The 17,734-nt window shown below is 37.4% G+C and overlaps 1 protein-coding gene across 2 annotated transcripts in view; it reads right to left on the reverse strand.

The window, feature by feature from the left end:
- LOC100488188 (dynein beta chain, flagellar outer arm) overlaps window positions 1–17,734 on the reverse strand; it is a 237,488-nt gene that overhangs the window by 84,669 nt on the left and 135,085 nt on the right. For both annotated transcript variants that reach the window (XM_031896974.1, XM_031896973.1), the window contains exons 76-79: window positions 17,463–17,680; window positions 16,810–16,950; window positions 15,830–16,045; window positions 13,142–13,223 (exon numbers count right to left, since the gene is read on the reverse strand). In XM_031896974.1, coding sequence (XP_031752834.1) covers window positions 13,142–13,223; window positions 15,830–16,045; window positions 16,810–16,950; window positions 17,463–17,680 — 657 coding nt within the window. The remainder of the gene's footprint in view (window positions 1–13,141; window positions 13,224–15,829; window positions 16,046–16,809; window positions 16,951–17,462; window positions 17,681–17,734) is intronic.

The following is a 17,734-nucleotide window of genomic DNA, read 5'->3' on the forward strand; positions in this document are numbered from 1 at the left end:
GTTTACTTTACAATTATTCTATTAAATGGGTGACACACACATAAAGTGACACAAAAAAGAGATGCAGTAAATTATAAATCAAGAAGTATTCAAGTTCTGATCTTTGAAACATTCTTAGATCCATGTGGTTTTAGACCTTGTGGTGGCTGTGTACCAGTGTGCTCCTCCCAAGGGGTAAAGGTGAGCATTACAGATAAAAGGAATGGACCACACATGTTTCTTGACTGTCCCCTGAATTAAGGAAGCCTTACATGACAAATGCCAATGCACTGTGCAAATGCTCAATCATAGTAGCTCTTCCTGCAGAAACTTGCCCTCATTCATTTTACTGGATATCTATTGTTAGCACTTCTTGAACAACTGATTGGCTCTATCACTCTGAATCTCCATGCACAATACTGTAAGTTCACAACAGTATCCTAATCATGGATTACGTAGCCTATGGGGCAAGCAGGAAAGCTCTGAACCAAAATGGGCCAAGAGGGGGTTAGAAATTTGGTGGTCCTAGTGGGCTAGTGATTGGTTGGAGGGTTGGAGAAGGTATAAAGTGTATTGTTGTTACAGGAAGTAGGGCCATTTTCTTTGGCAAAGCCCCTGCAGTTCTGCACATTAAAAAGGAATGGTGTGGAGGTGGTTAGAGGGGTGGGGCGGTTACATAGTTGCAGCACAACAGGGTGGCTGCTAGGTGTCTGGAAGATGGGTAGGTTACAATTAGGATGACGAATATTGAGGCTTGATGGACAGGTGGTAAGCCCACAATTTTGGAAAAGAATCCTTATAGGTGATGAGAATAATGGGTTCTATTGGTGCAGCCACAAAAGGAGTATTGCATGACTCAATGTTTTAAAATTGTATTTTACCAATTTATTGTAACTATGTTTTATGTTACTATTGTACAAAATGAGTAATTTGTTATGCTGCATCCCAATCAGAGTTTTGTGTTTTATGGGTAGCAAGGGGCATGATGCTGTAGGGTATGGATGGTATAAAATGATTACTGCTGTACAAAAAATTATAGGTAATGTCACTGATCTAGAGAATCTCCCCTTGATCTATTCCATCATTCTAATTTAGAATGATCTATTCCATAATTCTGATTTAAGTTGGCTGTACACGAGCAGCTTTAAGATGCTGATTCAAGTCCTTTAGACCAAATCGGTAGCTTATCTGCCCATGTACATGGACCCCGATGGCCCTCCCCGATTGATATCTGGCCAAAAATCGTCCAGGTGCAATCAAGTATGTGTAATCTCTTAGTCAGATCAGGGAACGCATTGACTCATTGAAGCTATTCTCGCTCCAACCAATCTCCGTTGTAGTAATTCAATCGATGAACAAATTAAGGTGGCCCTACACATACCAATTACAATCTTTCCTGCAACCATCATTCATTCCCTCCATTAACATTGAGGGCTCAAGTGTCAGATATGGAGGTACCTCCACCTGATGATTCAGCTCTAAACTCCGATTTTGCTCGGGCGCTATATCTTTTGTCCCACCCGATTGACGAGATCAGCGAGAGAAATCTTAAATGGTATGGCCACCTTTATACATACATAAGTTTAGATGCAAACTAATGTACAAACATTAATAGTCTTAGTAAAATACACTTCCATGCAGACTGAGGCACACATTACAGTACGTGGCTATAAGGATTAAAGAGAGTAAGAGATGTAATTTTATAGGTATAGGGATGATATAAAGGAAAATTAGGCAACGCAATATCAATCACATAGACCAGACCTGCAACCTTTTAAACTCTATAACTATATTAAGATGCTCTATAACTATATTACTCCAGCAGTTCATCTCTTATGGGAATTGTAGTTCCAAATGTTGTTTGCCATACCTATGTCCTCGTATAATATCAGAGCTGCCAATAGTAGAATCACTGATGTAGAGAGTGTAACTGGTTGTCTGCAAGTTTGTACATATAATAACCAATTATAAATACTGTATGCTTGTGTTTCTAAACTAAATAAATCCTCTTGCCAGATGTAGTTTAAATTAACAACATAAATCTGTATTACCTGAAAAATAAGGGCCACTACAATGGGGCATATAGGGCTGTACAACCTTGTAGACATCCCTACAAAGTGCATGTCTACAGTAATGTAGGAGTGATGTCAGACACTGCAGGTAGGTTAGAATCCTATCAGAACAAGTGTGTCAGGTACCTCCTAAACAGATTCCTTTGCAGGGTGTGCTTTTGCTGCCCTACCTGGAACCATAGTGTAAGTGCTGCTAACCCAGAGCCAGTGTGAACACATATTTGCTGCTAGAAATCCTGGATATTAAATCTACTGAATATTTTTGTTTATAAACAATTATCATTTAGGGAAATGAAAAAAAATATTAATTTTAATAAATGGTCACCATTGTGTACTAAGAATTATGTACATCTTTCAGGACATTACACAAAATCACCTTGCTTGACTGTAGATTCAATTACTCAGTAAAAGCCAAACTTCATTTTCAGATCTGGTTCACTGCACAGACTGTGGGTTTTGTTTTTTTTATTTTATTAACCTTATATAATATAAATCTTAAATATTTGAATAATTACTTAGGGTTAAAATGTTTTATAAAAAGAAAGTGTGTGGCAATAATTATGCCTTCCATCGACATTTATTATATTTTCTAAAAAGGCCTTTAACATAATTAATGTAAGCCAAAAAAAAGTAGTTAGAACTCTGATTTATTCTCTATTATATACTGGAGTGGGAGAAACAATTGCTGTGATTACCAAACTGCGCTGCACTCTGCTGGGTATCAATCAGCATGTGTCTAGCCTAAAATTAAGCTAAAATGTTAATAGTGTATAAAATTGTAAAGGCTATAGGATAAAACTGCACAAAGGAAACACAGGTTTGCTTCACAACTGTAAATCTATTGCTCTGTCTAGCTTTGTAAGTGATGTGCTGTCAATCGATGTCAAATGTGGAATCGCACTAGTTGAACAATCCAAATCATTAATTTTATACGTGTGTCTGGATCATAAATGTGTCTATGGTACAGTACTGCCCTCTAGTGTGAAAAAGCTCGATCTATAAAAAAGGCTTCAGTAATTTTTATTTAGCAATTCTATTCCCATTGTGCTCTGTGAAAGCCATTGCAATGAATAAAATGCAATAGCGCTGAAATCCATGGCATGTCTCATTGCAGATGACACACATATTTGTAATAAGGTTAATACCCAAAGGAGAAGCAATAAGATGAGTAACTATATAAGTATGTAAGATTGTAACAGAAAGAACTGATACATTATGTTAAGAATTCAAGAATACATATTCTGAATATGCACATTGCTATATTTTAGTGGCCCAGAAGATACTAGCTGTGTGAAAAAGGCCAGTCCAGGTGCAATGATGGCACATGGGCATAAGATAAGTGAAGACAGACTTGATTCCCAGGCCAGCTGCTTATTACCAGTCATATTTCAGTCATGATTATCACTTTGATATAACCAGTTAATTTAAAGATTCACGCATATGCAAAAGGGCTCCAAATGCACCGGACACAGCGGCTTGCTTAAAACTCGATTTTTATTACTCCATTTAAAAACAATATGCCTATGATTAAGTGTATATTTACACGAAACGCGTCAGGCGTATTGTTTTTAAATGGAGTAATAAAAATCGAGTTTTAAGCAAGCCTCTGTGTCCGGTGCATTTGGAGCCCTTTTGCATATGCGTGATTTCGCCTTCCCCAGCTACAGGTTCGGGCTCTGAGCACCTGAACCACTTCTGAACAACGGTGAGTTCTTTGCATTTAGGATTTCACATTGTGAGAGCTGATATGATGGTGTTGGGAATTTGACCTAGATCAACTGTGAGACAGATCCGGGGTTTATACACCCGGATCTCTCTTTTGTATTTGGTACGTTTTATTTACTTGATTTCCTGACATTTGAGACATTTAGGTTAAATTAATTGAGCCATTTCTAAGTTTAGGTTACTACCATTTCTTAGTTTGTAGTTAATAATTTAAAGATTCAGTTGCAAGACCAGAATCACACATCTTGTGCCGAAAACAAAAACACCAAAACAATCAGGGTCAATATACCCTCTTTTTTAGCATTAGTGCAATAAAAAGAGTTTGTGCTCGAATTAATAGTGATGCATAGTAAGTTATATTAAGTTAGGGGATCCTGTTAGAATCCCTAAAAATAAGTAATATATCTAAATCTATATGCTCCCTAACCATACTTGAAATATGGCTATCCCAGCTGGGGTATGATCTGCTCCAACTGGCAGCGTCAATCAGCCCTACCTTAGCTGTTCAAGAAACTGAAGTAGCCACTGGCTGTGCTGTTCTCTGAGAACAGTCAGACCCTATCAGAATAGAGCAGTGATCACCAACCAGTGGCTCAGGGTCAACATGTTGCTCACCAGCCCCTTGGATGTTGCTCTCAGTGCCCCCAAACCAGGTAGTTATTTTTGAATTCCTGACTTGGTGGCAAGTTTTGGTTGAATAAAAATAAGATTTACTACCAAATAAAGCCTCCTGTAAGCTGATAGTGTGCATAGAGTTACATAGTTACATAGTTACATAGGGTTGAAAAAAGACCATTGTCCATCAAGTTCAACCCATCCGAGTAAACCCAGCACACAACCTATACTAACCAATCTATACACTCACATACATAAACTATATATATACAACCAGTAATACTAACTGTAGATATTAGTATCACAATAGCCTTGGATATTCTGCTTGTTCAAAAACTCATCCAGGCCCCTCTTAAAGGCATTAACAGAATCTGCCATTACCACATCACTAGGAAGGGCATTCCACAACCTCACTGCCCTCACCGTGAAAAACCACCTACGCTGCTTCAAATGGAAGCTCTGTTCCTCTAATCTATAGGGGTGACCTCTGGTGCGCTGATTGTTTTTATGGGAAAAAAGAACATCCCCCATCTGCCTATAATCCCCTCTAATGTACTTGTACAGAGAAATCATGTCCCCTCGCAAGCGCCTCTTTTCCAGAGAAAACAACCCCAACCTCGACAGTCTAACCTCATAGTTTAAATCTTCCATCCCCTTTACCAGTTTAGTTGCACGTCTCTGCACTCTCTCCAGCTCATTAATATCCTTCTTAAGGACTGGAGGCTACCTAATAGCCAATCTTAGCCCTTATTTGGCTCCTCCATGAACTTTTGTGATGCTTGTGTTGCAGTAAGAGACCAATTTTATTACTTCAGATTTGAAGCAGAGACTAAGGCAGCAGAGGAAACAGGATAATTTATCTTTTTTTTTACAAAAAAAATATTGCATATACAGGTATGGGATCCCTTATCCGGAAACCCATTATCCAGAAAGCTCCAAATTACGGAACGCCTATCTCCCATAGACTCCATTTTAATCAAATAATTCAGAATTTGAAAACTGAATACCTTTTTCTCTGTAGCAATTAAACAGTACCTTGTAACTGACCCCAACTAAGATATAAATAATCCTTATTGGAGGCAAAACAATCCTATTGGGTTAAATTAATGTTTTAATGATTTTTTAGTAGACTTAAGATATGGAGATCCAAATTACGGAAAGACCCCTTATCCGGAATACCCTTGGTCCTGAGCATTCTGGATAAGGGGTCCTATACCTGTATATACTTTGGCAAGCAGGGTCGGACTGGGGGGTGCAAGGCCCACCGGGGAGGAACAGTCGGGCAGGGGGAACACCGGAAAGGGTTGGGTCTGGGCCACCAGGGCCCACCAGGGTTTTTCCTGGTGGCCCAGTCCAACCCTATTGGCAAGCATTACTTTGTACATATATTTATGTCCATTGTATGCTAAAACCACTGAGTATAAGTTATTATGTAAATATGTTAAGCTCATTGGTTAAAATGTTCTTATCTGCACTAGGCAACACTCTGACTATCCCGCCACCTGTTGGGCACATCCGTCACTCTCATGCTGAACCAAATCCAAATCATGCCAATCATGACGCCAACCAAAATTTACAGAATAATTACATCCAATCTGCATTAAAATGTAAATGCAATTGCATGAATCTTGATGCAGTGGCTGCAAATGCAGATATAAATCTCTCACTGGCGGCTGCAATTACCCTGAAGGCATTTGCAAAATTGCACTGTATTTGAAGTCATAACTGACCACTATAATATTCATAATGCAGACAAAGATCACTGTTCACTTTCCCTCATGTGGGGAAATACCAAATACCTTTAGCCCTTTTAAGAAAAGCCAGCATATAAAGGGCGGTTTACACTGTTCAATGTGAATTATGCACCGATAAAACCGTTTAGGTGCTAATCTCTTTCATCCTTCAACATGTTTGCAATCAGCTGTACAGCGAATGTTTAATTATAAACAGAACTGTATTATCTGAAATCCAAGTTTAAATTATGCATGCAAGGAAGGAGGAAGAGAGAAAAAAAAATGAGCCTTGTCCCAGAGTAACAGATTTTTTAGGTATAATGCAGACATTTGCCAGGTTTTCAAAGCCATCTGCTTTCAAAGTCTACCTTCCTTGTTGTTTACCACAGGCTGTCTGTCTGTTTTAACAACCTCCAGAGGGATTTCGCACACCTCATTATGCAAAACCACTGTGCGCGCTTCCACTCTATCTAATCCACTCACGTAACACCTTTTGTATTAGATGAATCATCCTTCTGTGGCTGCAAGTTTACAATGTCTTTCCATAAGCAAGATTCTTTGTGTTTCTGAGTTTCCAAGACGCAATGTTCTACCTGGGACTCATTTAATATTTTTCCCTTACTGTTCCAAAAGAAAAAAAAAGACTCAGAGCTTTAACATGAGGCAACACAACTGTCACATGTTGCAGAAATCACTCAAAACATAAGAATGTTAAACAAGCCCCAGATGTCCCTCATATATGTGAGAAAGAAATCTAAAATCTTTCCATATGTACATGAAAACGGCATTAGTATTGGCTCTCTTTGTTACAGTGTGGTTTTACAGGGATGCACTTCCCTAGGAACCCATACAACCATTAACACATTAGAGCAAAATAAACAATGAACACAAAGCCATATTCCACTAATTTCCGTTTGATAAGGGTTAAACACTGAGGCATCTGCCCCAAAAGAACAAGTGGCTGAGAAGCAGAGTGCAAGTGCTATTTTTGGCAAGCTGAGCAATGGAATATTTAAAAACATTAGTTATACTCATGGGATCTGAGAATTTGCATAAATGTGAGCAAATTGACAAGTTCAGTCTTCAAAGGAAAACTTAGGCATTAATCCTTACAGCGTGTTACTTATTATTTTAATTGCAGCGCAGTATGTCGGGGCGCAGTTATTTTTATTTATCCCCTGTTGCTGATAATGAATGCAATACATCATAGGCTTCCCTGCCAGCGACTCGGTAGAACATTACAGTACTTGAAAGGTTGTAGTTTTATGGTTCTGTCTTTCAGCACAGTTTGTAACCTCACACAGGGAATGAAAGGCGTTTATTGCATCCATAAGGAGAATGTGTAAAGCCTCTCAGAGGAAGACAACAAAAAGGACAGAAATACAGAATCCGCGGGTAAAGCAGAGCTTTTGGATAAGAGACAGTCGCTGTGGGAAAGCTTATAATAAAAGGCACAAAGTTTGCCCAGGTGCACTGAACTATAGCAACCAATAAGGCATTAGCTTTTAACTTGGTGACAACTAAATACTACCTGCTCACAGGCTACTAAAAGGAGAAGAAGACATAGTAATCACATACCTGATACCCAAGGCCAGTGCTCCTTTTAGTGGAAAACTGCACTGGCCCTGGGTACCTGTAAGCTATCCTCTTCCTGATGTTTTCTTTCTTTGTGATCCCAAAGCCAACGCAGGCACAACAAGTGAAAAAAAAAGAGTGAAAAAGACGGCTTTTTTATTATAGTTCAACTTTTTACTCTAATGCACTTGTGCAAGCAGTGCAATAAAAAGGCAGAGGATTGCTCATTTTTAGGTACCCCACACTGGTGCTAGGGTTGCCACCTCTCCTGCCCGGGAACTCCAGGCAGTGAGGCAGGACAGGGACATGACATCACGGGGGCCGTCATGGGGCTGGGCCTATGTCACAGTGATTGGGCAATTGCCAATCACATCAATTTTCGAGAATCCTGCCCGGTTTCCCAAATTGGGAAAACCGGAAAGGTAGTTTTGACCTGGACAGCTCTACCGAAAACTGGGTCAAAACCGGACAGGTGGCAACCCTAGCTTGTGCAGTTTTCTGGAGCACCAGCCCAGGGTATCAGGTAAGTGATTTCACTGGGGAGGTGCCTAACATATTGGCACCCCAGGTGACTGTAGCTTTCCTTCTCCTTTAAGGTAACTGAACCTGTAGCAAACTTTGCACCTTTCATTATGTAACCGCATAAGTATCTTAGGGGCACATTTACTAATCCACGAATCTGAATCACGAATGGGAAAAAATCGTATTGAAAACAAAAATTTCGGAAGATCGCAAATATCACGAAAATGCTTACGAAAAAATCGTATTAGTCACGATAATATCGTATTGGCGATCCGAAAGTCACAAAATTTTCGTACCAAACAATTGTAAACACCGGTAAAACTTTTCCGATTTTTTCATGCAAACGTTTGTAAATGTGCCCCATAGTGTTTCAGACATTTTCACTCTTCCTTATTAAAGAGATGCTACGGGTCAGAATTTGTCATTTTTTTTTTTACCCAAACTGCATTGTTTTCCCCATAAATACTTGTGTCCAAACATAATCTAGGCCTCTAGTATGCTATTGACAAAGGTAACAATCTCCAAACATAAATGCATAAAAAATATCCTTAAACTGATAATCCCAGTGGAAAAAAAACCTGCGCCAAATAATCTAACCCCTCATATGTGATGAAGGGCACAAAGTAACCAATGGCAATCAATAAGATGTTTGCTTTAAAACAAGTGACCAGGAAATTGCATGGCTTCTGTGTGTGAGAACTTCAGCAAACGTACCCTAAGGGGGTTAATTACTAAAAGGTTTGCCCAGGAGCAGTAACCCATAGCAACCAATCAGCAGGTAGAATTTACTGGTTACTATTTGTTCTGCTCAGGCAATTAAAAGTTCTACAATTATATAATGCAATGAACTGGTACATTTATTCCAGTATATTTCATACTTAGATTTCATACTCCAAAAACACCAGATAAACATTACATATTTTGTTTATAGCTAGAAAAAATCATAGTGTCTGAACTGAATCATCATTTCTCTATGAAGATTTTCCACCAGTTCATCTCTTTGTATTTTACCTCAGATTTCAGCTGACTATATGTCCCCATATCTGTTTCCCTTTTCCTACTTAGCAGAACTGCTTTTCCCTGTCTCTGGACTGTGTATTCCCAAATACCTTGCTTAACATCTCCAGGGCAAATAAAATGGCTCATTACAGAAAGTGAGAAATGGTCAGCAGCTGAACACCATTAGCACAGCATGAATCTGGCCTTATATCAGCATTTTAGTCATACATGTAACTTATCCAAGATGTTGCACTGACTGACTATATTAAAGAATCACTTCTTTACTTGAGCATTCAGACCTGTGAAAACCTTGGAATGTTTTTTGGTGATCTGATGTCATTCTGATATGCTTCTGATATAAACTGTTTCCATTCACCATCTCAAGGTATTTAATATTTACAGAGGATCAATTATATTAATAAGCTTTATCAAGCAGCTCAATTATGATAAAAATGCTTTTTTAATACCTTTTATGCCCAAAGTAATAACTGACAATCTAAAATTTTAAGGTGCCACAGATCATAAAACTGATGAAGTTGACACAGAAAGATAAGCATAAAAGTACTATTAACTTTAACTATAAAGAAAGAAACCCTTACAATTAGGTGAAAATATTGATGGGGTTCCCAGCTACTGCCATTTTAGACAAGATAAAAGAAGCACAGTAGAACCCCAATTTTACATTTTTAAAGGGATCCGGAAAAATGGTGTAAAATCCAGGAAAATGTAAAATCAGGAAAATGCATATACAGTGGTGTGAAAAACTATTTGCCCCCTTCCTGATTTCTTATTCTTTTGCATGTTTGTCACACTTAAATGTTTCTGCTCATCAAAAATCGTTAACTATTAGTCAAAGATAACATAATTGAACACAAAATGCAGTTTTTAAATGAAGGTTTACGTTATTAAGGGAGAAAAAAAACTCCAAATCTACATGGCCCTGTGTGAAAAAGTGATTGCCCCCCTTGTTAAAAAATAAGTTAACTGTGGTTTATCACACCTGAGTTCAATTTCTGTAGTCACCCCCAGGCCTGATTACTGCCACACCTGTTTCAATCAAGTAATCACTTAAATAGGAGCTACCTGACACAGAGAAGTAGACCAAAAGCACCTCAAAAGCTAGACATCATGCCAAGATCCAAAGAAATTCAGGAACAAATGAGAACAAAAGTAATTGAGATCTATCAGTCTGGTAAAGGTTATAAAGCCAAAAACATGGAACAGTGGTGAACCTTCCCAGGAGTGGCTGGCCAACCAAAATTACCCCAAGAGCGCAGAGACAACTCATCCGAGAGGCCACAAAAGACCCCAGGACAACATCTAAAGAACTGCAGGCCTCACTTGCCTCAATTAAGGTCAGTGTTCACGACTCCACCATAAGAAAGAGACTGGGCAAAAACGGCCTGCATGGCAGATTTCCAAGGCGCAAACCACTTTTAAGCAAAAAGAACATTAAGGCTTGTCTCAATTTTGCTAAAAAACATCTCAATGATTGCCAAGACTTTTTGGGAAAATACCTTGTGGACCGACGAGACAAAAGTTGAACTTTTTGGAAGGTGCGTGTCCTGTTACATCTGGCGTAAAAGTAACAGCATTTCAGAAAAAGAACATCATACCAACAGTAAAATATGGTGGTGGTAGTGTGATGGTCTGGGGTTGTTTTGCTGCTTCAGGACCTGGAAGGCTTGCTGTGATAGATGGAACCATGAATTCTACTGTCTACCAAAAAATCCTGAAGGAGAATGTCCGGCCATCTGTTCGTCAACTCAAGCTGAAGCGATCTTGGGTGCTGCAGCAGGACAATGACCCAAAACACACCAGCAAATCCACCTCTAAATGGCTGAAGAAAAACAAAATGAAGACTTTGGAGTGGCCTAGTCAAAGTCCTGACCTGAATCCTATTGAGATGTTGTGGCATGACCTTAAAAAGGCGGTTCATGCTAGAAAACCCTCAAATAAAGCTGAATTACAACAATTCTGCAAAGATGAGTGGGCCAAAATTCCTCCAGAGCGCTGTAAAAGACTCGTTGCAAGTTATCGCAAATGCTTGATTGCAGTTATTGCTGCTAAGGGTGGCCCAACCAGTTATTAGGTTCAGGGGGCAATTACTTTTTCACACAGGGCCATGTAGGTTTGGATTTTTTTTCTCCCTAAATAATAAAAACCCTCATTTAAAAACTGCATTTTGTGTTTACTTGTGTTATCTTTGACTAATAGTTAAACGTGTTTGATGATCAGAAACATTTTGTGTGACAAACATGCAAAAGAATAAGAAATCAGGAAGGGGGCAAATAGTTTTTCACATCACTGTATATTGGTAGGACCACAAAAAAAGTGTAAAAAGCAAGAAAACTTAAAATCAGGGTATATAAAATTGAGGTTTCACTGTAGTCTGTACATGGTGAATGGTTTTGATTTTTCATTAGTGATATGACACATGCAAGTGAGAGGTATCTTATTGTAATGCACAGTTCCTGTCTCTGGGAAAACAAACCTTAACAGCTAAACATGTTTTTATATATCACCCTTGTCTCAGTTAAAACTTTCATTTTAATCCTCTGCGTATGCACAACATACCAGAAATGAAAACAAAGCTGCAGCAAATCCCACATTGACAGCATGTAAAGTGATAAAACGGCTGAGAGTTGACAACGGGATACAATGGACACAGTCCACAATTTTTCTTCAATCTCACACATTTTGAGCAAAGTTCACAAAATGTTTTCTCCAGTGCCTCGCATAGTTATTTAAGGTGTCAGCAAAATGAATGTTCTATAAATCTTTACATTGCCTTTACAGAAAGCCATAACCAGAAAAATTGAAATGAAATATGTTGGCTCTCGATCAGTAGTGTCTGCATGTATGGTGAGCAAATTAACCCTTGCCTCACATGATTTACAAACACACCTAGAGGCTGAAGTCTTGCAATTTAAAAAAAAGCTTTCACACATGCGCTAGCGTGTACTACATACAATCATACAAAGTGTCCCAGCACTGGCTTTAAGTTGAATGTTGAACAGGTACAGCTGTAACATACCTTCATAATTATTATACAGAGGGTTACAGAGACTATACATCATTTGCATCAGTCCCTGCCCCAATGGAGTTTACAATCTAATGTTCCTATTGCACATTAGTGTTAATATTATAAGGGGCTAATCATTAACTCATCTGTGTGTTTTTAGAGTGTGGGAGGAAGTGCATAAGGATAAACTTATTATCACAATCTTACTAGATTATCTTGTAAGAAATGGGTGCATATCCCCTAGTAGCTGCCTTGCACAGGCAGCAGAACTTCACCCATTCTGTGGGAGGAAAACCATACAAACATGGGGAAAGCAAACAAACCCATTGCATTTATTGCCCTGGTTGAATTCAAATGAAGAATTCCAGCAGATACTGGCTGTAAGCTGTAAAGTGCAGTTTTACACACAATAAAACATACATTGCAATAATAATGTGCTATACAGGTTTCCTGAGATGACAGCACTGACTTGTCTTTCTCCAAATGATCACTGCAAGTAGCAGTCAATTGAGGCAATCGTATGAGTGTTCACTGATGTTATTTCCTACAAAATGACCAAACATTCTCTAAAACCAAGCAACATATCGGGGCAGATTTATCAAAATGTGAGATTAGAAATCACTGTGGAAACATTCACCAACTTTCTATTGGTTCATATGGGATTTTTATTTTCATATGGGATTTTTTTATTTTTTATATGGGATCTTTTTATTTTTTAAGTATATTTATCAGTGGGTGAAAGTTAGAGTTCACTGTTTGATAAATATGTTTCTAAAATTTCCATGGAAATAGAATAGACAGAATGTTGGTGATTTTTTTTTGTAGTGAGCTCTAATCTCACATTTTGATAAATCTGCTCCATCATGTTTAACTGCATATGCTGGCAAATGTGTTACCTTCTGTGCCAGTGGACTGGCAATCAGTCTCTTGATTACTTGGAGACAAAGCTGCTGACTTGGTTAAGTCTCCACTCTGCACCTGGAATAAAGCAATGAAGAATAAGATGTATAGAATAATAATAACAAGTTCCCAATGTTGGCCAGTTCAGTAGTTACATATGTATGCCATTTACAAATGCCTTCAATATACTGTTTTGTTACATTACAAATAACTAGACACAAGAATTGTTTATTTCATAGGGTTATTTTATCTATTATTGGCATTGGTACTCTACATAATTTGCATGCATACACAACAACACTATGGGGCATATTTATTATGGTGTGTAATGCAACATCAACGGTGATGTTGCCCATAGCAACCAATCAGATCTTTGCATTTGTTTTATAACTTGTAGTTGTCCATCAAATCTAATTGCTTATTGCTTGCTATAGGCAACATCCTGATGGTTTTGGCTTACATAGTTTAATAAATATGACCCATTATGTTTAATGAGAAGAGCTGAGGCCAAGTGTAAACTGTAAGTAGCCCTAGTAAAACCCATGTTAAAGCAAACTTCATTAGGATAGCAAACAATTAGGGGGTGATTTATCAACGCAGTTTGATTTTTTTTTCTCGAATCAAGTTTATTTGCACTTAAAAAAACTTGAATTCTAGTTATGGTTTGAAAATTTGAATGTCTGGTTATTATGTGCCAAAAATCCAAAGACTTAAATGAAAAAAATTGCCATCTAAAAGCTTGCAAATTTCTATATGTCAATGGGAGTTGTCATAGGCAAACTCAAGCCATATTCTCAAACTCAAATTTTTTTAAAGCTTATAAACTCGAAAAATTTGAGATACTCAAGTTTTTTATTCAAACAGGGTTTCCTTATTAATAAATAAGGGACCATTTAATATGCAGTTTATACAGTGACATACAGACAAAAATACAAGGTCAATAGAGGCTAAAGTTAAAGTAAAATAAATTGAATGTGTAATAAATTGGCTATGCGTTTGAGAATTTGTAACACGAGCAGTCCGTAGGTAGGAAGTTATCAGTACTTGTCCTGGTCATGTAAGCATTTATTTTGTGGGTTTTCTTAAAAATTGAAAACTGATGCTGTGGAATTTTTGTCCCAGTTTGATATCCATAAACTTCATAATGTACAGAATAATGTATAAAAGGAAATAAAGTCAAGTGCAAATGTGGGCCAACATATATTAGCTGAAGAGAGAATGGTTACAGATCAACTTGGGGAAAAAAATTCACAATATTGGATATTGCTGAACAGCAATAAGAAAGGCTATTAGATCACAGCGGGAGGTTTAGGAACACTACTTTGAGGGTCAGACACAAAAGCTTAAAATGCCTTTTTCAAGATTTCTAAGATTTCTATTATGCTTTATCACCATGCAGAATAAGCATTATTATACCTACAGTGTACCTGTAAAAAAATGCCATGGTCCAGAAGGAAGAGTAATTATTAGGCAGAACATCTAAATGAAATCAATAAAACCAGCGCACACTGGGTGCAGTGGTGATATAAAGATTTCATGCTCTACATTGCACAGACCAAATAATTCAGAGCTGACAGGAGATATTCCCATAGAGTCTGACGACAAGCCATTTTACACTGTTTTATGCTCTTTAGATTCCAACTGAGTCAATGCATGACATTTTTCTCAAATGTTTTAAAGAAGAAACAAAACATGTGCTCACTAAATATCCTTTGTGCAGAAGGAATTAAGGAGCATGGGACCTCACCAGCGGAGTGTGCATACAATGCTCTGGATAGTTCAACATCTCAAAAACAATCATATTTCTAAATTGCTCTACAGTTTATCACTTGAGATCTGTCACTGAAGGTATCATTTTTGTTTCTGGTTCCTGCCTAGCAGAGATACATGAGCAGCATACACTATATGCCCTGGGTGATTTTTTTTTTCTTTATTAAAAGCATCTAGCTGTACTGCAGTAAGGAAAAATGCAATTCATTTTATTCATTTTATTTATTTCTGCATTCAGTTTTGAGAAATCATATATACGAAAAATTGTAACTTTCGATATATATTGACTCTTGCTTTATTTTCCAACATTATTTTTCATTCAGTAATATCCCTAAGTAGTGAATGAAGATCTGTTAAAGGCAGAGTAACAGTGAATAATGCAAGTGTTTTATATGCATTTAAACATAATGCACTGCTAGTTTATATAAATATACTGCTGTATAGCCATGGTGGCAGCCTTTCAAGTTATAGGAGAACTTAAGTCTCAGTCACTGGTGGATGACAAATGTTAGGCAACCCCCCCCCCCCCCCCCCCCGTGATTGTAATGAGCTTACTTGATTTCCTGGGTCTTTGCTCCTGTTAGCAAATACTGCACTGGCCCAGTGTATTTGCGCTGAAGAATGGCACTACTGGTCCTTTAATAGATTTGGTGCACTCCAGGCAACCCAATGGTGAGTGCAGAACCGACCAAGTTACCTTATCTTTATTCATCTCAATAGGGGTAATGTTCAACCTTTTACAAGTTTTTTTTTGACAACTCTTTACAATTCCATATGACTTTACATTTTAGTTTTATAACATTTTATCTCTATGGGATTAGTTAGAATTTTACATTGCAGCATCTTCCCCTAAAGTAATATGATTTGATTTAATAATGTATTTGCTCTGAACACAAATTACATTTGTAACATACCTTAATGAGGGCTTGTGCGTCAGCTTGTGGTCCAATAACTGCATCAAAGAGCCTGAGAAAGGACTCTAAGGTAAAATAATATTCAGCTGCAAGGGAGCGCAGAGACTTCAAGATGAAATAGAAGACAGTTCCCCGATGGGCCAGCGGATACAAACTATCCCTAGCTTGCAACAGCCTATTATAATTTGATTTGGTGCTTTCGAGTATTTCAAACACCTGTTAGAAATAAAATATGATAAATACATAGTTGTTTCTCTTGTAACATTTTATATTTTTTTAAGTTGGACATTAGCCAGGACCCATCTAAAAAGTCCTAACTCTGCAATATGTAAAGGACATATTCTAGATACTTTTTCAATAAAAAGTAGAAAGAAATCAATAATTTATGAAATTCCTACATTTATACAACATTCATACAACAACATCTTTTGTAATATGTATGTTGTGTTAGCTCAGGTAATAGTGTTAGCTACTCCAAAAAGTACATAGAACATAATTTCTAGTCACTGGTAATCTAATCAGATAAATATGTGCTGATTCACAGATAAAACTCCCCAATGATGTAGGTTATGAGTTCAATGCCAAATCAATTTATATATTTTGCCACAAATCAATAAAAAATAGTATTTCTAGAAATAAGTTTGTGATGCAACAATTGAATATGCGGCAACAAACTGAATTTATAATTTAGAAAACAACTTTATACAACTACTAATCCATTTTAAATTCATAGTAAATAAATAGCTGGGAATATGTTTTCTCAGTCATCTGTTGACCTCCAACGTTATCTGGATTTTTTTAAACATGTCTATTGATTATCAGCATTATCTATATTAGAAGACTGCGTGCTGAAGTACAGCTTTCCCAATAGCTTTTGAACTATGTGTAGGCTGTGTATCTTACAAGGGTTTATCACCCAGATTCTGAAGACATTTTTACCAGCGCACCCAAAATATCTTTATATAATATCTTTAACTTACTTTCTTCTTCTCATTAAAGACAGTAGCTATGTGGATTGTATCATCTACAGTACTCATGTCAGGAGATAATAAACAGTCTCTAGTTCTCTCTTCAAGTTGATGCAAGGTCTTTTGGTGTTCCATAATATCAGCTGATAATTTCTATAAAATAGACATTAAAAAACTGAATGTAGGTACAGGTATAGGACCCATTATCCAGAATGCTCGGGACCAAGGGTATTCCGGATAATGGGTCTTTCCCTAATTTGGATCTCAATACCTTAAGTCTAATAAAAAATCTATAAAACATTAATTAAACCCAATAGGATTGTTTTGCATCCAATAAGTATTAAATATATGTTAGTTGGGCTCACTTACAAGGTACTGTTTTATTTCGACATAAAAAAAGGAAATCAGTTTTACAATTGTGAATTATTTGATTAAAATGGAGTCTCTGGGAGACTGGCTTCCCGTAATTCGGAGCTTTCTGTATAAGGGGTTTCTGAATAAGGGGTCCAATATCTGTTCATGAACGGCACATTTTTATATCCAACACATAAAATACCACAATCCCTGGTAGAAATTAGCAAGATTACCAGGGGCAAATATATACCAATTGTTAAGTTACATAAAACAAACTGCCATTCTTTTACATGAAATGCTATCTCACTCACCATTAATTGGCTGTGAAGATCAGGCCAGAGTTTAGCAAAGGCTCTTCTAAGTAGCAGATCCAGTAAACTTCCTTCACAGTAACTGTAATTAATAATGGTTGTCCCTGCATGTATTTCAATATTGAAATTAGGCTCCAGTTCGGAGGCCTCCAAATATAGTTTGAACTGATCTGAGCATAGCAGTCTGTGCCCATTGAAAGAAATGATGGAGGAAGTATCTGTGAAATAAATTAAATCACCTAATAGTTTGAGAAATCTAGAGCAAGAACATA

The sequence above is a fragment of the Xenopus tropicalis genome, chromosome 2 (genome assembly GCF_000004195.4).
Source record: "Xenopus tropicalis strain Nigerian chromosome 2, UCB_Xtro_10.0, whole genome shotgun sequence".
Classification (NCBI taxonomy): Eukaryota; Metazoa; Chordata; class Amphibia; order Anura; family Pipidae; genus Xenopus; species Xenopus tropicalis.